Source organism: Corythoichthys intestinalis, chromosome 22 (genome assembly GCF_030265065.1).
Source record: "Corythoichthys intestinalis isolate RoL2023-P3 chromosome 22, ASM3026506v1, whole genome shotgun sequence".
NCBI lineage: Eukaryota > Metazoa > Chordata > Actinopteri > Syngnathiformes > Syngnathidae > Corythoichthys > Corythoichthys intestinalis.
Genome location: NC_080416.1, coordinates 12,728,461 through 12,749,866, shown reverse-complemented (window position 1 = coordinate 12,749,866; position 21,406 = coordinate 12,728,461). Strand labels below are relative to the sequence as shown.

The 21,406-nt window shown below is 40.5% G+C and overlaps 2 protein-coding genes and 1 long non-coding RNA gene across 5 annotated transcripts in view; 2 read left to right on the top strand and 1 right to left on the bottom strand.

Moving 5' to 3' along the window:
- The first annotated feature begins 27 nt into the window (after positions 1 to 27).
- LOC130910585 (uncharacterized) lies at positions 28 to 21,286 on the top strand. Its single transcript, XR_009061877.1, has 3 exons — positions 28 to 171; positions 1,022 to 1,115; positions 21,245 to 21,286. It is a non-coding gene; the product is annotated as an uncharacterized LOC130910585 (long non-coding RNA).
- tril (TLR4 interactor with leucine-rich repeats) lies at positions 14,412 to 20,150 on the top strand. Its single transcript, XM_057828010.1, has one exon. It carries the CDS (start codon positions 14,652 to 14,654, stop codon positions 16,965 to 16,967), a length of 2,316 nt encoding a protein of 771 aa, XP_057683993.1. The 5' UTR covers positions 14,412 to 14,651; the 3' UTR covers positions 16,968 to 20,150.
- The window catches only part of LOC130910584 (cyclic AMP-responsive element-binding protein 5-like), a 30,080-nt gene continuing 28,792 nt past the window's right edge, over positions 20,119 to 21,406 (bottom strand). For 2 of the 3 annotated variants that reach the window (XM_057828013.1, XM_057828011.1), the window contains one exon: positions 20,119 to 21,045. In XM_057828013.1, coding sequence (XP_057683996.1) covers positions 20,921 to 21,045 — 125 coding nt within the window. In that variant the 3' untranslated portion in view covers positions 20,119 to 20,920. Of the gene's footprint in view, positions 21,121 to 21,406 lie in introns of all 3 variants that reach the window. The other variant, XM_057828012.1, reaches the window with a different exon arrangement.

Genomic DNA, 21,406 nt, shown 5'->3' with positions numbered 1-21,406 from the left:
GTGTACAGAAATACAATTGAATGGAGGCGGTGATAGAGGTTAGAGTTGAGCGTCAAAACAATGAAGAGAAGAGTCGACCTGTTTAAAGGGACAAGAAATGAACAACAGTAATGTATGCTGTTATAAACATGAAAGAGGTGCCATAGGCACTGAAGCTGTTCAATAGTACAGGTACAGTTAAGCTACGTGTGTAAACAGAGCGGGAAAAACTACTTTCAACTTTTAAATACATTAAAATTCTGTTTTGTGCTTTTGTATCATTACAGATTTATTACCATTCTAGTGTTTTTGTAGAAGACAGAAAACTAGCCAATGTTCCCTGACGCTTTAATGCTTTCAAAACAATGTCATTCTATTGTCTTGCTAGCAAGTGACTAGCTAACGATAACTGGGAAAAACGAACCTGACTAGTGCTGCAGCTATCGATTATTATAGCAGTCAATTAATCGATGAACTATTTAGTTCGAATAATAAGGAACAAAAAGAATTAAAATACCTGAGCTGAGCCTCAAATGGTAGAAAAAAACAAATGAATGAAGATCTAAGTACAACAAAAGAACAAATGGCTAACATACACAGCAAAAGTCCACTAGCTTAAATGCTATAAAATGCAAAAAACAACATTTTTCCCCCCACAATTCTCTTCAAAAATTGTCCAAATGCATATTCCCACAAAAAATAGCTAAATGTTCCTATAAACTGAATTACGAATGGATTAAAAAAAAAACATTAGCTCAAACAAAAACTTAGCTTATGTTGGTCTGAACAGAGAGCAGCTGGATTTGGCCATTTGAAATGAGTTATGTCATATTCACTGTTGCCACTAGAGGGCCGTGTATCCAACCAGATCAATGAAATTAAATGAAAACATTTTCAAAACAAACCATTACAACGCCACTTTAATTAAACGAATACTGAAAGCAGCAAAATCTAATTTGAATATTTTTTCTAATCGAATTACTCGAGTTAAATCGATTAATCTTTGCAGCACTACACCTGACCGATGCATATATTTTCACAGATGCAGTGAAAATTCAACATAAGGAGATGGTGATATTAAGGATGCCACCAATCATTCTTTGGGTACGAAACACCAACCAATCATCTTAAATAAGGTAATTATACAAGTTCCTATGATGCCAATTAAACAGTCAAGCAAAACTGCTCCACAGTAGATTTTACCTTGCACTACAGGTTTTTATTATGTGATTACAGTATGAAATAGTATCCGAACCTTTTGGAATTTCTTACATTTCTGCATAAAATCACCATCAAATGTGATGTAATCGTTGTCAAAATCACACAGATGAAAAAACAGTGTCTGCTTTAACTAAAACCACCCAAACATTTATAGGTTTTCATATTTTAATGAGGGTAGAATGCAAACAATGACAGAAGAGGGAAAAATAAGTAAGTGAACCATCACATTTAATATTTTGTATTTTATTTTGGCAGCAATAACTTCAACCAGACACTTCCTGTAGATGCAGATCAGTCTGGCACATTGATCAGGACTAATCTTGGCCCATTCTTCTCTACAAAACTACTGTAGTTCTGTCAGATTCCTGGGGTGTCTGGCATTAGCCTGGAACTCCAGACTCACCGCTGTTCCAGCGACTGAGTCTGGTGACCGTCACCCGGCTCAAATTCCCAGGGCGGAGCAAGCCACAGCAAACAGACAGCGGACGTGACGTTGGTAAAGCTACAAGAAACTCTCGTGCGAGCGGAGAACGGAAAAGTTTATTCAACATGGCTAGCGCGAGAGACTGTTGTCACTGACTTGTGTCGATGTGTTTTTGGTAATTCAAAACTGACTTTACCAAGGATTGGAATATAGTGTCGCTCTCCCGTTCGCCATCTGTGTTGTTGTGGAGACAACTTCCGACGCGCTAAAGTGACGTTGCTCGTTAAGAACACGTCAAGCAAATAATCGAATCTGATTGCACGGATGATATCGTTCGGCTCGAGAGGCCATTAAGGAGCTGGGTCCCTACTATTCTCACAGTGTTTGAAAAATACAGGGAGAACAGTCTGGCCGTCCCAGGCAAGTCTGGCATGAATTGCTGTCTTTAGGTCATGCCACAGCGTCTCAATGGGGTTCAATTCTGGACTTTGACTTGGCCATTCCAGAACGTGTATTTTGTTCTTCTGAAACCATTCTGAAGTTGATTTACTTCTGTGTTTTGGATCATCGTCTTGTTGCAGCATCCATCCTCTTTTTAGCTTCAACTGTCTGACAGACGGCCTCAGGTTTACTGAAAAACATCCTGATAAACTTTTGAATTCATTCTTCCATTGATGATTGCAAGTTCTCTAGGCCCTGAGGCAGCAAAACAGCCCCAAATCATAATGCTCCCTCCACCATACTTCACAGTGGGGATGAGGTGTTGCTGTTGGTGAGCTGTTCCTTTTTTCCGCCACACATGCTGTTATGTGTTGCCCCCAAACAATTCAACTTTGGTTTCATCAGTCCACAAAATATTTTGCCAAAACCTCTGTAGAGTGTCCAAGTGCCTTTTTGCAAACATTAAATGAGCAAAAATGTTTTTTTTAGACAGCAGTGGCTTCCTCCTTGGAGTCCTCACATGAACACCATTCTTGGCCATAGTTTTACATATAGTTGATGTGTTCACAGAGATATTGGACTGTGCCAGTGATTTCTGTATGTCTTTAGCAGACACTCTAGGGTTCCTTTTACCTCTCTGAGTATTCTGGGCTGAACTCTTGGAGTTATCTTTGGTGGACGGGCACACCTTGGGGGAGAAGCAACTGTGCCAAACTCTCTCCATTTGTAGACAACCTTTCTGACTGTCGATTGATGAACATCCAGACTTTTAGAGATGGTTTTGTATCCTTTCCCAGTTTTTCACAAATAAACGTTCCTTGATCGTAGGTCTTCAGACAGCTGTTTTGACCAAGCCATGATGCACATCAGACAATGCTTCTCGTCAAGACATTTCCTACCAGGTGTGTGTTTTATAATGGGCAGGGCCGCCTTAAACCACTCATCAGTGATTGGGCACACACCTGACTTAAAATGTTTGGTAAAAATTGTTATCATTTGCTCCTTAAGTCTCCTTAGGCAGAGGGTTCACTTATTTTCCCCCTTCTGTCGTTGTTTGCTTGTTATCCTCATTAAAATATAAAATCCTATAAATGTTTGGGTGGTTTTAGTTAAAGCAGACAGTTTTTTTCATCTGTGTGATTTTGAGAAAGATCAGATCACATTTGATGGGGATTTTATGCAGAAATGTGAGAAATTCCAAAAGGTTCAGATACTTTTTCATACCACTGTACCTTATTCATGTACATGTTATTCATGTTCAAGACAAGCAAAACTTCACCACAGTACTGTAGATTTTACCTTGCACTACAAGTTTTTATGTTGTGATTATCAAAAAGTAACAAGCCTATTCTGACCAAGTTAGCAAAGGATAAAAGCAAATATCAGTTTGCCTTTGAAGGGAGTGAAAGTAAAAAGTTGCTCAAAAGTAAATACACAAGTAAAGTAAACTGAACAATTAACTTTAATAACAGTATTTGTACTTTGTTACCTCCCACTGTTGACAAAAAAACACTTTATGTTTGTATAATGGGTTGATTTAAAATTGTGTAGATGAGTGGTATATTCTCTGAGAAAATGTGTTTCCATTTCTTTCTTGCATGAGACATCGTTATGTAACAGACTGCAAATGGTGCTTATAACACACATACAAGTGAGAAATGTTTTTAAAAGTCAACAGTAAAATGCGTCTGACCAGTATACTACCTCTATTTTCCTTGGAATGCTTGCCCTGCCTCGGTTTTGTTTATCCAACAAAACAAATTTCCTTCTTTGCATGAGTACAAGGCTGCTCCTTTATGTGTGTGCTTATTTCTATGGCAACAAGGGGGTGGAGAATTAAGAGTGAAAGGAAGGGGAACATTTGGAAGACTTGAGTGTTTGCATGAACTTGCGGGGATGACGTGGCTGAAGGTGTTTGGAGTTTGAAGGACTCCATTAGATTAGATTGTGCAGGTATAATACAGTTTTCGTTTGACAGACAATTTTAATGTTTGCGAAGTGTGAATATGCAAAAGGTTACAGCAAAAACAAACAAACAAAGCACACTTATTTCATGTCCTGAACTCAAAACTCCGGCACCACACCTTGGCATGTTTTTGGCACTGATACACACTTTGAACCACACCTGTCATGCATTCAGATACAAGAGGGCCACACAATGACTTGACAACAATTTCACATAATGCAATCTAAAAGCAAAAGAAGAGACAGAGTGGCTCATAAATAAACTAACAACGAAAGCTGATTCCGGAATAGCTATTTATGCGGCCCTTGTATCACATTTCTGTCTCAAACACAGCTCTTACATGCATGGTTGTTTATGAGCGCTGGCAGGGATTATGTTTCAAAACCATTGACGCCTATAGACGTCCAATTCATTTGAACTGCTATGGGCTGGCAGCAGTGCTTAATTTGTAAATCATAAGGTACCGGAACGCAAAGTACATACGACAGGGCAGGGATGACGAGACGGGCACAGGTCCCGGAACATACGCAGAAAATGGTGCTGAAAAGAACATTCAAATGTCCATTTGCCATGTTGTGGAACTTACAAGCCTCAATTACGGATAATATCCATGGTATAAATGTTACGACAACAATTTACAATTATTTAGGTTATACTCTGCACAGCAGGGGCAATTGCCCACATAACCACGGGTGGGACTTACAGTAATGTACAGTCTAACTTGTAAAACATAAAAAAAAATCAGAGAGTACAATAAACAACACAAACCCATTCTTTTGCGAGTTTCATTTACCCCATCTTCTCTGGCCCCAAAATTCCCACAGCCTTACAAATTGTGCAGCCCAAACCCAAATTTCCCATAAGGGTACTGGCCTGTTGCTCCGGCTGTTGGTGGTCCACCTGGCTGACTGCTGGCACTGTAGCTGGCCCCCACTCTGGGTGGCGCTGAACCAGACCAGCTGCTGTCACGGTAGCAGCCTCCTGCCCCAGCTTGGCTGGCTGTCCGTGAACCTGGCTACCTGCTGCGGTGCTAGCCTCCTGCTGCACCTGGTCCTGCCCGTTAGCATGATCGCTGCAGCTGCCCTCATCGCCGGTTGTTGCTTTTCTGACTCGTTTTGAGCCATCTTCCTTCTTTAAAAAAAAAAAAAAAAAAAAAAAAGACAGTAAAAGTCTTTTTGGCATGTTGAAATACCGTCCGATCCTGGCTGCTTGCTCCCCAGATGCCGCAAATTTCCCAAGTTTTTTTTTTTTTTTTTTTAATTTTATGTCAGGTGTGTGATTTGTTGGTCCAGCTTTTCAGTGCCTCACCAAATGTCCGGCTCTTTCAATGACGTTAAATTTTTATAAACAACATGCAATTCATGGGATTTGTTCTGTAAATGAATTTATGCATACTACTATTTTATTTTGTACTGTGATGTCTGTAACTATGCACAGTCCCTGGAGAGACGCTAGGACTGGAGAGCTGTGAGTTAGCATAGCGAGGGGGAGACGGGCCAGAAGCAAAAGTTAGCGGTCGAATATGGCGGCAGTCCGCTGTCATTTTGTGTATTGTTTTCTTATTGTTGCCACAATAAAGTGGAGAAAGCCATCAATGACTCCTCTCCTTCGTTCCCCCCATTCGGGACTATTACAATACATTAAAAAAAAAAAAAAAAAAAATTCTATTATTATTATTTTCTATACACGAGAGGTGCCGGATCTGCCCAAATAAGTCCCGGAACACAGGGGGGCCAAAAGCAAGAGGTGCCGGCACAGATTAACCCCTGGCTGGCAGGAATTATTCGCTGCCAGCCCCTCCCAGTTCAAATGGATTGGACGTTTATCACTGTCAGTGCCAGCCAATAAATTAAAGCTTATACAAGAAATGCATACCAATGTTTCGTCTGTTTGCTGGGTAAGTTCTCCAGGTATGCACAGGTTATCTCTTCATTGCATGACAACCTCTATTAGACAAAGATAAGTAATTGAGATGTCATGAAAGCTTGTTTTTCCTCTTGTACTGAGGCCACCTTAACTGGAATTTCTTGTAAATTTTGTGTGGATTTGAAAGTTGGAATTTAGACTTATGACTTGCGCATACAGTCCATAACTTGCTCGCACCTCTATATATTTAAGTGTGGTCAAAGGTGAACTAAAAAAAAAAAAGAAAGAAAATTGGAATTATTTACAGTACTGTATTCAATAACGTGGCCCGTTGCTGCAATGACCCTTTGTAACTGCAGAGGGCAATGTTGTGTGTAATGTGCATGCTTGTGGAATAATAGTGTCTTCCTTCAATGAGGCCTTGAAGGCCAAATTTTTGTTCTGTAATCTGTTTAGGATTAAGAGATGATACATATATTCATATGATAACGTGCATTTTGTCACAGCCCACACTTTTAACTCCAGTTTATCATGAGATGTGCCTTTTGCCTTTGTACTTTTTTTAAGATCTGAAGGGTCAGTCTGTGATTCAGTCTTATTATGTGCAGTTTCTTTCCAATTTAGTCCATCAAAGCCTTGTTTTCACTCATTTTCCTTTACACCACCCGCTTCCACACTCGCCACCCTTTCACAGGGTAATGGTGTGCTGTAATTCTTTCCAGATGTAGAAGTACGTCTTCTGTTCTCTACTTCTGCACTCGCAAAGATGCTTGTATTCTTTCTCTTCAACATTTTCCTGAAGACGTAATGCAAGGGGGGACTGGAGCTGAACGGAATGCAAAGAAATATTCCCCATTTGCCATGTTGCATTGCTGTGCTTTAGGAAAACAGCCTTTTTAAGGTTCTTTTTAATACACATTGTATTGTGCGTGTGTGTGTTTTTAATGAAGGCCAGCTGGAGAGCAAAATGGAGGTTTGGCGCTTTCCTGTCCAGGTGTTCCTCCCGCGCTTCCCCTACCTTTTTGATCAAATTACAGCCACACTAAATTGATAAGTCTGAATAAAGAGCTGTGAGGCAATGATCATGTTTCAGTGCCATTGACGGCAATAGACGTCCAATTCTTTTGAATTGGAATGTAGGTCAGTGCTTCTGATAATGTTCAGGTCAGTCCACGTATACCCACATTTCTCCACGTGGTGACTGATAGGAAAGAATCTCTTTCACCTTCCCCCTCTAAGTGCATAAACACGTTCACTCACCCCCGCAGCAACATACATAGGCGCACTCACTGTTAGTCGCAGTCAAAGCGCTTAATGATCCCACCAGCTGTTGCTCTTGTAAACACACAATCCCACCTCCTCTCGGCCTCTTTGCTTCCTCGCCTTGATTCCCACAAGCGAGTCAAGAATGCAACATGGTGAAGATGGACGTTTGTAAGTTTAGACACACATGATGGCTAGTCGTTACTGAGCCTATTTGATTTGATACTGAACAAACTATGATACCATTCATCTTTCTTTTGAGTCAGCAAGATTGGTTTTCATGTTGGTCCCATATGGATCAACTCTTAACTTGGGGTCAGGCCCACAGAGGGGAAAAACCAGTCTGATTTACAACAGGATGCACATGTTTCTGCTGAGACACCTTTACTTTGACCGTGTTACTTCGAGAGAGGCTTGTTAGTCCTTCACACTCCATCCATATAAACAATGCTGATGGGATACTACTAGGCATGTGCCGGTATGATAACCGTAAGCCAAAATATCACGGTATCACAGTATTGCAATTACAAAAAAACTTTTTTCCATTCAATAGGATTTTTATTTTTCAAAAAATATTGGCAAATTGAAACATAAGTATAATGTTAAGTTACGATAAATTAAAAAAAAAAAAAAAACATCAAAATATTCTAAATAGAATTAAAATAAATTCAGTCCTTTAAGTGAACCTAAACCCACAGCCAAAGCTCATCATTATTATCATCAGAACAAAAATAATTGAATTATTTTCCATAAAAAGCACTGGTGTAGGACTCAGATCATTTTTACATTATACACACACTCTCTTTCTCAACACAGAAAGTTGCAAGAGAGAAAGAAACACGTTTCCGCTAGACCGCTAGACACACTAAACAAGCTGGAGTTAACTCTTGTAGCTGGTAGGAAACATTCATGACAGTGTTGAATAACCTTTAATTTTGTATAAATGCGAAATCATATTGGAGGTATTGCCTCCTTGGCAGCCACCCTCCCCAAACATGTTTTACATGTCGGTTGTCCCTCCTCCTCTAAGCCACGGGCTTACTTTTCTTCAGCCGAAGTATTCCCATACCAGCGATTTCGTTTTCTTCGATGAGGGGAAAAAGTTTCACCTCCTCTAGCCATTGTGTAGCACAGCTGACTCAGTGACACTGAGCAACAATCGGTGGGGGAGGGTTGAGCCTTACAGCTGCAAGCGAGGGATTTCTCCATGCATTTTTGGGACATAAAAAATAGCTCATACCTAAGGGATGGTATGATGGAAAGTTTGTGCGGTTTTGAAACCTTGTTGTTTTCATACCACTGTATACCTTGAAACACTTTGCTCAACGGTCCAGTATTTGTTCAAAAATGGACATCCCCGTTTTCCGCAAATGAAATAAAATTCATTCAGTTCTGGATCCAGGTTAGGGCGCCAATTTATCACAAAACACATTTAGTAAGTATATTAGGGTTTCCCCTACATATAAAAGAAAGGAGATGGTTTTGTTAGAAGATACATTTTAATTTATAATTTGTATAATTTAGCAATACGTCTAAATGAATAGCTCATTATTTATGCACTATTTGCCAGAAGTCGTCTGAAATAGACAACATTTTATTTTATGTATGTATATATATATGTATATATATATGTATATATATATATGTTAAAATAGTCGACGCATTTAACGCGCATGCCCAGCTCAAACTGATTAAAATGACAGCACATTGTATCCACATGTTACATCCACTAACATCCACATAGTAACATCATAGTAACATCCACTTGTTACTTGTGTTTCTTTGCCCTCTTGTGGTTTTGTTGCCCTCTGCTGGCGCTTGGGTGTGACTGATTTTATGGGTTTATGAGCATTGTGTAATTACTGACATCAACAATGTCGAGCTACCAGTTTATTTTTTTATTGAAAATTTTACAAATTTTATTAAAACAAAAACATTAAGAGGGGTTTTAATATAAAATTTCTATAACTTGTACTAACATTTATTTTTTAAGAACTACAAGTCTTTATCCATGGATCGCTTTAACATATATTAATATTGCTAAAGCCATCTTTTTGGTTTATTGTTATAATAAACAAATACAGTACTTATGTACCGTATGTTGAATGTATATATCGGTCTTGTGTCTTATCTTTCCATTCCAACAATAATTTACAGAAAAATAGGGCATATTTTTTAGATGGTTTGAATTGCGATTAATTACGATTAATAAATTTTTAAACTGTAATTAACTCGATTAAAAATTCTAATCGTTTGACGGCCATATAAATAAATTTAAAAAAAAAAAATATATATATATATATATATATATATATATATATATATATATATATATATATATATGAAAGTCAATCAAACATGCAATGACATTTTCGGCCACCAGGAGGGTTATGCGAAGCCCTAGTTAATGTTGGCAAATATCCAATTTTATCATCATGAAATTGGGGATTTATACCAAATTTTCTAAACATTTAAAAATGTGTACCCCCCACACCCCACACCCAATTTGCAAGTTTAAGTCCCAGACTTTTTCAGACAGATTTTTAAATTTTAGTTTCAAAAGTCACAGAACGTGACGTTTACATAGGGGTGACCATATTTTGATTTCCAACAAAGAGGACACTCGACCCGCCTGGAGATACTTGAATTTTACTCGAAGTTCACTCAAAGGTGCCTATATCACTTAAATATATTTAAAGTGTGCTTTCTCCGTATGGATAGAAAAATTCAGTTTTATGGAAAAAAAAAAAATATATATATATATATATATATATATATATATATATACTGTATATTGCCATATAATAAATATTATATACTATATGGCAATATTTTTTCTCTCTCAACAGATTACAGGTTACTCAACAGGCTTTATTCTTCCTAAAAAATAATCAGCCAATAAAAACACAAAAAAGAAAAAAACGAATTAAATAATGATAAAAAATAACAATATAAAATTCTTCCTAAAAATAATCAGCCAATAAAAATGCAAAAAAGAAAAAAAAAAACGAATTAAATAATAATTAAAAAATAATAATGTAATGCAGACCTATGAAAATGTATGTATGTATACCGTCTGTGACTGCGCAAATTTGTATCCAAAGTAGAATAAAGGTATTTTCAACTTAAATACTCATTTGGGTACATGAGCATTTGATTATATACGTATTGATCGTTAAAAAAAACTCTTAAAAACTGGACAGGCTCTCTGGAAACACATCACAGGCAGCACAGTATCGTAGTATTCTGTGCAAAGTGTCAGTCAATTTCAACACACGCTAATTGTTAAAAAATACTCCCTGTCAATATGGAATTTCCTTTTATTAACATAGATGACAGAACCCTGACGCATAGCTACTTAGAATATAATATTAACATTCAACCAAATACACGAATGCAGAATAATTACGTGAAGACTAATACAATATACTGTATCTCTGTGTACACATATAACCCAATATACAACAGAAGACACATGATGGACATTAATAGGAGAAAAACCTACAGATCTGGTTCTTCCTTCGAGTGGATGGCAAAGTGTATAAAACACATGGACGCATCGGATGGCTTTTTCAGTGGAGACTTTCTATTAACAAAATAGAACCAGCGTGGGACACTGCCACTCAACACGGCGTGCCCGCGCAACTTCAACACCTGCTTGTCTCTCTCTTTTGCTCTGCCCAATTTCTTCTTCTGCGCTACATTTGTAATGCCAATCATATTGAAAAATAATAGCAATCCCTTGGGATGCTGGTAACACAACAGCATAAAGTCTCTTAGAACGAATCCTTCTTCCCCTACTAGTAGGAGCCACGTCAACGCAGGCAGGCCCTGCCCCCCAGCGGCCGGAGGGATTCTGTTCAAATTGGTGCCGCGAAGAATCATGAAAACCGGACATTTTCATGAATTTATAAAACCCGGCCGGACAATACGTGAAAGGTGGACATGTCCGGGCAAAAGAGGACGTTTGGTCACCCTACGTTTACATCTGCTCTTTTTTTAAAGCCCACGGTTTAAAAAAGATCCATATGTTGTCTTACAGGCATTACCTCAAGAGACCAAAATTGACTCCTATTGTAGCTCCTATTCTAACATTGTACCGTTTCATGAGTACACCTTATGATTAAAGGGACCAGAAAGTGCACACATGGTTCACATTTGCAGGCGAAGGAATTCAGGTCGCAGACACCAGAGGGAGATATGCCAAATCTGATCTGTGGGGTTGAAAAAAGGAGATTTAAATGCAGGATGTGTTGGGATTAAGCCAACAAGAATCTTAACGTTTTTTTTCTCCCGAGATGTGTACATTTATGTCACATCGGGAGTAAGAAGCTTTTAGCCATTGGCACACAAAATTGTGTACTTTTTTCTTGCCAAATATACTTGAAAAAATAAAGCCCAAGGACGCACACTGACACATGCACTAATATTTTTTTTTTAGTCACAGTTGAGGTTCAGTTGCTGAAATGGTTTCCAGAGCAAGGATTGGATGACTTTTGGTGAACAAAACCTCCAAATCCCCCTTGCTGGGCCCTGTTCTCATGCTCTCGTCATTTGGAAGACATCACTGTGTGATGTGAGCTCACTCTGAGTCAGGATCTGTATATTAGAGACAGAAAAACACGACCCTTTGGGAAGCCCCCCTATTTCTTGGGGTCATTTCCTGTCTAGGCCATTTCTCTCTTGTATTCCCACATCCCCTACACTTTTTGTGACTGTGGAACACACACATAGAGTTAGAAGACATTGGTCCTCGGTCGTCTGGTTTATGTCATGGCCAAAGAACACAGCTTTGCACTTTAGCATTGATCAATAGAGGAAATATGGCAAAGTGCTCTGGAATGGGAAACATAAAATGAACGATGCAGCAAGGGATGCAAGTAGGAAGGAAGGAAAAGTGTTCTGGGGCTTACCTAAATTCAAAAAAGAAGTTGGAACATTTATTACCCGGACAAAGCTTTCTGTCACTTGTATGAGCACAATCAACAGATATTTTAAGCCTATCAATAGGGAAAAAGTAGAGTGAAACTAAAAACTGATTTTTTTTCTTCTATTAAAGGGTAGAATGAACTTGTGTACCTACCAGTTGCCAAAAGAGTTTTGCTTAAATGATTGCCAGCGCTCACAGTGCATATAGATTGGCTGGCTATTGCTGTCAATGGCAGCCAATGAGTTAACTTTGTCTACAAATTTGGAATTTGTTTAACACTCCTTTCAATAAAACATAAAAGAGATGTTAAAAAAAGCCTCTTTCGCACTGAATGAATTAATTTGGAATGTAACATTTCATTATATGTATATTAAAGCAACACTTGGTAACTTTTCAGTTTTGGTCAATTTTAGCAACGCCGGTGGACAAGAGCGGTAGTGTTTCACCTTAAGGAAGATTGCGTTTCCCATGAAGACCAGCGTTGCGTTTACGATGAGGACTGGCGCACAACCGCATAGTGTCGTAAAATCATGATGGTCTCTTTTTCCAGCGGCTGAGTGAAGGATGAAAAGTAATAAGGTAATTAATCCAGTTGTGGCTAAACAATAGCATATGACGGTTAGCAACCATGTTGCTTTGTGTGGCAAGTAGGACATGGCAAAATTATTCAATAATGGTCAAACCTGTCGACTTCTTGGCACCTCCCCGCGATATTTTATGCCACCGGACTTAGTCCGGCTTTTGTCATTTCCCTGCCCTGGCTTCGGAGAGCGTAAACAAACCAGGAGGTGTGACAGCTAGCCCGCATGCTAACCTGAACTGAATGACGTCTCAAAGTCTTATGTTTTGAAGCGAAAAATCACAGAAAACTACCCCGGTACATGTCACACAGCGGCGGGGTTGTCAATTGTGAGCAAGTTACAGCTCATCGTTCCCCTGCTGCGGCAGGTGAGCTCATTGTTTCCCTGCTGCGGGCAGGAGAGCGCCGGACAAACCACCCGACATCGGAGGAGCATGTAGCTGCCACATGTTGAACACAAATATGGCATAAATGAATGCTTGAATACACGGAGAAGACGTAAACAGTGAGAGAGCGGCGTGCAGTTGTTGTTTGCAGCTAACAAGGAAGGATGTGTCTGAGGAGAACTTTTCTAAATGTCAGTCCACGATCAAACGTAGGTAAATATTCCTTTATTTAAAGAAAGTTTGTAGTGTTTAGTTTGTAATCGTTGTATTCGCGGCTATTTTTAACACAAAGTTGAAATTTCTGATGGGGTGGAGAATTTGACAGAACACGGTGTGGTGCGTTTTGGGGGGGGGTTGCGACAAGCCGACAGTCGTCGGCTGAGTGACATTCTCGGTGGGCAAAGAGCATTGCCAGCCACAAAATGCAAGCCACCTCCGTATTAAAACGCGTGCCATGATCCCAGTATTTGACATAATACAAAACACGATGTTTACTCAATTCCTTGTAATTCCAAAGGTCCCCCAGTTGTCGCACACTTGTTTTGGCTGATTTCGGGGTGAACGGAAACCTTCTGAAAGCCAAAAAGGCTAACACGCCTCCCCCTGTTGCAGCTAAAAAAAGCCTGCAGCCGTTTGGCTGGCGTGATGCGAAAAATAAAGGAAAGAATCCACAAAATCAGCTGAATCCACAGTCCATATGCATGCTATAAAGCAATGCTGTATTGTGAGATGCTGACCTGGGTGACGTCACATTCGCATTCGCCCTAATCCCGAGACTGGAGCCGGAAGTCACTCATTTTCATGGCGCGCGGGATTCAAAAATTGAATATATAAAACGATCGCTTCCACACACATCCAAGAGGTCCATTTCATTCAGGAGCATAAAACACCGCATTAAATATTAAATAAACATGCTTTTTGGTGTCATACGCACTTTAAGTGAAGGCAGATACTGGTATGTTTGTACATACTGTATAAACACAGTATATGTATCAGGGATATCACAATATTGACAACATCCCCACATTAAAGTTGCTTTAATATTGTCTGTCAGTGTAGAATAGTGAGACGTTGTGTTGAAATTTTTCATACAATATGAAAAAAAAACATGCACAATAATCACTACTAAAAATATTTCAATAAAAATATGTGTGTACAGGAAAAACAGTTTGCAACATTAGGCATTCTTTTAAGTTCCACACACTTAGGAGAGCGTGGGAGTGTTGTCTGCTCCGGCCATTCAACCATATCTCAACGTTGTGGTTGGCTGCGCACGGGCACGCGCAGAAAACTCGGTCAGTCTCTCTCCTCTCGCGTGCACGCTCCACCCTGCAAATTTCACCCGCTCACTTGTCACGCTTGCAAAGGAGGGACTAAATTACACGAGTGTGTGTAATTCACAGCAGATGACCACTGGAGGGGATGGAGCTTTACTGGGGATGTGAGCGTTTCCGCAGACTGATGGAGCCTTCCCCCGGATTCGTGTTGTAGGCTTATTGTCACGTCAAAGCAACAAGTGGAACATGGTACTTCGGTGCGCCTGTGCCTGATAAGGAGAACGCGAATGCCGCACCGGTGTCACCAGCGCCGTGGGGATGGATACCTTCTATTTCCTGGCGATGATTGGCTGGGCTCTGCTGTCTCTCCGTGGTTTTGCCTCCACTGGAGTCTGTCCCAACCGCTGCGACTGTCAGCAACCGCAGCGTCTCTTGTGTGCCAACCGCGGTTTGAGCACGGTGCCCCGTCACAGCAGCAACGAGGAGAAGGTGCTCGTTTTGAGTCTTGGAGGCAACTTTATTGGGAACATCTCTGCAGTTGACCTCGGAAGGTACGCTGGCTTAGTAAGGTTGGATTTACAGTTTAATCAAATCCATAACATCCATCCTAAAGCGTTTGAGAAACTGTCCAACTTGGAGGAGCTCTACTTAGGACATAATCATTTATCTGCCATTCAACTTGGGACTCTGCAACCCTTGAAGAAACTGACAGTGCTTTATGGAAACAATAATGACATCAGTGAAATAACACCAGGGATTTTTGCCAGTTTAGATCATCTTGTCAAATTGCGCCTAGATGGCAATCAAATTAAAAGCTTGCAGGATTCAGTATTTCAGGGCTTAGACAACCTGCGTTATCTTCATCTGGAGTCCAATCAGCTTCATCACATTCACAGAAACGCCTTTTCGAAACTGGCCAATCTGCGGTTTCTCAACCTGGCCCGCAATAATCAGTCGGTCCTGCGTGGTGCCCTAACATTTTCACATCTGACAGCCTTGACGACATTGCTGCTTTCAGAAAATGGAATCCAACACGTCGGGAATAAAGTTTTCCACAATCTTAAAAAACTATCTAAATTATCTCTCAGTAACAATCGAATTTCCCATCTCCACATCGGGGCTTTGCTTGGATTGTCAAGCCTCAAAGAGTTCCTGATTGACGGGAATGAACTGGAGGACATCCCAGCTGGGCTTCTGGATCCTTTGGAGCTTGTGGAGCATTTGGACTTTAGTCGCAATCGGATCTCTAATGTTGACTCTTTAGCATTTAATCACCTTAAAGATCTCAGGGTTCTGAAGTTAAACCAAAACCTGCTAACCAGCCTTTCAGGTGACATTTTCAAGCTGAATAAAGTTCTTAACAACGTAGATCTCCGTGGCAACAACTGGATCTGCGATTGTCGCCTGGACGAACTGAAAAGATGGATGTCTGCGGCACGTTCTCAGGGCAAACTTTCCGACGTGTTTGTTCAGTGCCATCGCCCGGCAACGCTGAGAGGAAACTCCTTGGAACATGTGAACCGTTCCCAGTTACAGTCTGCTGGGAACTGGAGCCAATTGTGCGTGAGCCACATCAGACCCGAGGAGAGCCAGGGAGGGAAAACGTGGACCAAGATGAAGGGTGAAGTTTGGCAGGAAGAAAGAGGAAGAGAGGATCCGTTACAACAAAAGCAGGATGAGACGACGGTGAGAACCAAAGGGAAGGAAGAGGTGGGGATACAAGGAGACCAAGGGGGGACTGAGGTGCCAGAAATGGTATATTCATTCAAAAAAAACTCCCTCAGGTCCAACTCACCAACAGACACACTTAGAAAACGTGCCAAAGTTGTGGGGAAATTTTCCAGAACACCCTCAGAGAAGGATATTCTCACACCAAGTGAGAGTGCTCCCACTACTCCCGTCCAATTGGCAGAAAGCTTTGATCTTCTAAGGACGTTCCACAGAAAGGTTCCAAATACCATCACCGATCCGTGTGGTTTTAACCACCATTTCATCACAAATGTTTCAGTAGACCAAATCACCAGCAGTACTGTTACAGTCTACTGGGCGACGCCCGGACTAAGTCCATTTCTGGATGAAGTGCACTACCGGATTTTGTTCGACCGGTTCGGGACACCTGACCGGTTTCCACGTTATGTTTATACCCATGGCTCAGCCAGGTCAGTGACCCTACGCGAGCTCCACCCGGATGTCACTTACATGGTGTGCGTGGAAGGAGTTGTCGCTGGTTCCGTGTGTCAAGTGGCGCCTCGCGACCACTGCTCAGGTTTGGTTACACTTGCCGAGGACGCCACTTCGACTTCCGACCTTCAGTTGGTGACGTTGCTGACGCTGGCAGGAAACGCCGCGTTGATTCTGATCGTGGGTTTAGTCTGGTTGGGGCGACGCCTTAAGAAAAAGTTGCAAAGGAGAAAGTCAGCTGTCCACGTCCGGCACATGTACTCAACCAGGAGGCCGTTCCGTTCCAACATGGCCAACACGTCCGCGTCCAACGACTTTACGAGCTATCAAACTAGTCGTCCAGCTCGACTTGTATCACCTGAACTGGGAGACCTCATTGAGTTCCCTTGTGATCGGTTTCAGGATAGCGGTTCGTCTCGAAGAGACATTGACATGCCCAGATTTTCTGACTAGGTTTCAAAGGGATGGGAAATTGAGTTTCCATTCATTTTACTTGGGAAGTTATCTCATTAGGAACTTTAAAGATGGGAAATTTGGGATATAATTAAGGGTAATCCTTGCTCGGTATGTCCACCTCGCATCCTTATTTGAACTTTTTTTTTTTTTGCCTGCTTGTGTTACTTCTGCTTTCTAAATAGATCAATATTATCTTGCTTAAATCAAATTGTACTTTTAGGTTTTATCATGACCGATTGAAATCTTTATCTGCGTAAACATTTTGAATTCCTTCGTGATTGAAGATTTGGGTATGTTTTTTATTTTAGGCTCAGTGCTTAAAGGTAGTAAATTCATGTAACATTAACTTATTTTCCAAAAGTATTTTCAAAGGATTTACGGCATGTTAGTAAATCAAATGAAAAAGGCAATTTAAAGTGCCTGTGACAGCATAAAAAAAAATTCTTAAATAGCATTATTATACGAATTAGAATCATATTTTGAGGCGATTTGACTATATACAACAATTTGGCAAAGCGCAGACGACGAAAAATTAGTCTTTTAATCTGCCGTTTAGCCCCGCCCATCATTATAGCGCTCTAGCGTTCCCAGCTGGAGGATGACGTCGGCAGGGTCACGATTTCATCTGATTTAGAATTCAGCCTGTTGAAGGGGAATTATTCAGAATGAGGAAAATGCGACAAAGAGAGCAGCAAAATGTCATTGTTTCAATCTCTCTACGCCAATATTTTTATAGGATATTCTTTTTATCTAAGAATTTTTCCCTAATTGCTAAATAAATGGTATGCTCATGACAAATAACAGTCTTGTGCTAAATGGAATATGAAATTTAAAAAATGCATTTATTCAGTACGACATGGCAAAATTACTCCATAATGGTCAAAACTGTCGACTTCTTGCACCTCCGAACTGCATTTTATGCCACTGGAGTTAGTCCGGCTTTTGCCATTTCCCTGCCCCGGCTTCATAGAGCGTAAAAAAACCAGAAGGCGTGACAACTAGCCGACATGCTAACCTGAACTGAGCGGAGTTTCGAAGTCTTATTCTCGCCTTTCGATGCGAAAAATCACACAAAACTACCCCGAATCATGTCACATGGCGGTGGGGTTGTCGATTGTCTTCACCGATCATGCACACAAAGATATGTAGAACCGCACGAGCATAACCCGAGTATAGCGCTTTCTTGGCGGGCATGTGAATAGGACCGAGGGAGGTGTGCGACAAGCCGCCGGTCGTCAGCCGAGTGGCCTTCTCGGTGGACAAGGAGCATTGTCAGCCACAAAATGCAAGCCACCTCCTTATCAAAACGTACGCCATGATCCCAGCATTTGACATAATACAAAACATGTAGTTTACTCACTTTCTCGTGAGTCCAATGGTCCCACAGTTGTCGGACTTGTTTTAGCCAATCTCCGCGGTGAACAGGATTTTTTTGAAACCCAAAAAAGCTCACAACCCTTTCCCTGGTGCAGCAAGAAAAACCTGCAGCACATTTGGCTAGCTTGATGCGAAAAATAAACGAATTGATCCGCAAAATCAGCTGAATCCGTAGTCCATCTGCATGCAAAAAAGCAGGGGTCATGAATTACAAATGCTCTGGGTCCAAAATTTAAAAATTGCAACAATCTCGGGTCCGGAAATATTTTTAATGCTTTTTTTCCAAAAAATACAAACGTATTTTTACGTGGCCATAATTACAACATTCAAAAAAGTAAATAAAGTATAAAAGGTGCATAAAACTAAAAAAGTGCTTTAATTTAATCATTAAATAGCAACATAAGAGCATGTTCAAGACTTTTTTTTTTTTAATTGTGGATGCTGACAGGGGGATTTGCTTTATTTTTTGACAGACCTCTTCTTTTTGCTTTCCATCAACAAAGTTTCAGCAACTACTCATACAATCTTTGACAATCGGTGTGTCACTGAAAGACTTTTTGTTTTGACCCAATATCCACGCTATTCTGAGGGAGAATTCATTTGCGCGTTGCTGTGCATTGAATAAATGAACCATAAGCCTTGAGGTGCGATCATATTGAGCCCTTAATTCCGCTATTTTTTGAGAACGGATGGCAGAGTTCATAGGGAAACTTTGCAAAAAAAACTGCGTGCTTCGTCTCATAGAGCCTTTTCAAATTGCTGCTCTTTACAAGCGCTAAGTCTCTGAATGAGTCTCAGATGAGGCATAGCGGTCTTATACTGCCGCCAGGTAAAATGAACAAAAATGTGTTGGTCCACTCCTCCTTAAACACTCTGTTTTCTACATCAATCTTGCGTAGTTTTGAGCACGCCATTTGCCGTACCTTTTCGCCTCTTCCTCCAACTTCATTCGGCTCAGTTTGTGGCTGTCACTCCGCGGAGTCTGGAAAGCGAGTGTGAGACATGCTGATCTAAAAATAACTTTCAAATGCTTCGCTCCCATTGGCTGGCTCACGCGCATCACCGCTAAGGTTTTTGTTTGTTGCCCGCCTCCACTCTGCAAACCCGCAGAAAAAAAAGATTTTTATTGTTGCAACGTGTATTAGTCCGGACAGCTTGAGATCCGGTCCAGACGGCTTGGGGGTCCGGAACCGGACCGAGGTCCGCGGTTCCGTGACCTCTGCTATAAAGCAATGCTATATTGTGAGATGCTGACGTCACATTCGCATTCTTCCCCAATCCAGGAAGTCACTCATTTTCATGGCGCGGGATTCAAAAAATTGAATATATCAATCGATCGCTTCCACACACATCCAAGCGGTCCATTTCATTCAGGAGCATAAAATACCGCGTGAAATATAAAATAAACATGCTTTTTGCTGTCATAGGCACTTTAAGCAATTTAATGGAATGAGTTAGACTCATCCTTACTATAAACCACGTTTTTTCTTTTACCAATAAAGCAACAATTGTTCAGCTTAGTCATCAAGGCCTTTCAGAGCTCAGAGGAAGATACCAACCTACAACATTCACATCCTCTTCTTGCCTTTTATTTCCTCCCACCTGCATGTGTGCTATTGTTTTGAATACAAGTGTGAATGTAGGAATAATAGATCACTGATTTCAGCTATGGTGCTAGTTTTGAATTTTACAGAGATACTAATGTCAATTTGTACAGTTTTCTACAATGTTTCATACTTATTCTGACGGATTTCAATCTCATTCAAGCGTAGTGAAGATAGTTCTATTTTAATGTTGTAATAAAGCCTGGTTTGTGAAGCACATGCACATTGCTTTTTGGTTGCATTATTTTTGTTGTTGCTGTTATGGATGTGTTAATATGATTGATGTAATAGTGCAGATCAAGAGATTTAATCAAATTAAGATGTCTGCATATCACACTACTTACAATTGTAGACCCCTTCACAAAAAGCAAATTATATATAAACAGTCACTAGATGGCGCCCTAGACTTCCCCAGAACAAAATCAACTTTTTTTCAACAATAAGCAATTTTTTAATCGATATTAAAGATGTACAGTCAACATCTTTACAGTACAAAAAGAGAAACTCAAGTGCAAATTAAATTATGCTATCAGAAATTCCATCAAGAAGCGCAACTTTAGAGAAAGCCATTTTACAAAAAAGTGCCTGGAAGGAAATATTGCATCATTTAATGGCTTTCCAACATTAATATATTGAGTTAAATTTGTGATGCAATGACACTTATATCTAAAAAAGTGTTATCACTATTAATTGTAGAAAAATATAGTCACATCATTTTTTTAGAAGCTGCCCTTGCTTTGAGAACAAGGCAAAAGGTGCACATTTGCATATATGCTCTGTTAAAAATAGGAGCTTAAAAGATTTATATTTCAAAATTAGTGCAAGAAACAGGAGCAAGGCCAAATGAAATGAGCATCCCTAGTTAGCGGCTAACAAACCCGATGCTGCAGCCGTTTTAAAAGCTTTGACAAACTTTATGAAAATAAAATTTCACCATGTTAACACTGAAAATATAGTCCAGTCCGATCTCTAGCGTCCAGGCTTGGGGTCGTGCTGCCTCAGCGAGGACGTGGTCACGCTGTTGTGCTGGATGGCCTGCCGATGACACCCGGAGTCTACAGGGGTGGGGCTTCCACCCGGGCTCACCCCTGCAGCTGGACACAGAGACAGCTGTCAATCAAAGTCACTCGATCCTTCGCTGGTGGTCCTGCGTACTCTTGTCCGTACTCCTGTGTGGAGCATGCGCAATAATTCAACAAAGTTTCGATCATTTTCGAAAAGACGACTAAAACTGCTGAAATTTAAATGCTGATTAAATTTTGGTGAATTATCATGTTTCTGGACCATTGACAGGAATAGACGCCCCTTGGAGGGGATGGCAGCGATCGAATGAGCCCAGTCAAATTAGGTTGGATGTCTGTCACCATCAATGGTAGGCAAGAGTTAATTTTGACATTTTATGTGATTGATTCATTCTAAACACAGCAACGTTATACAGTGATACCTCTACTTACA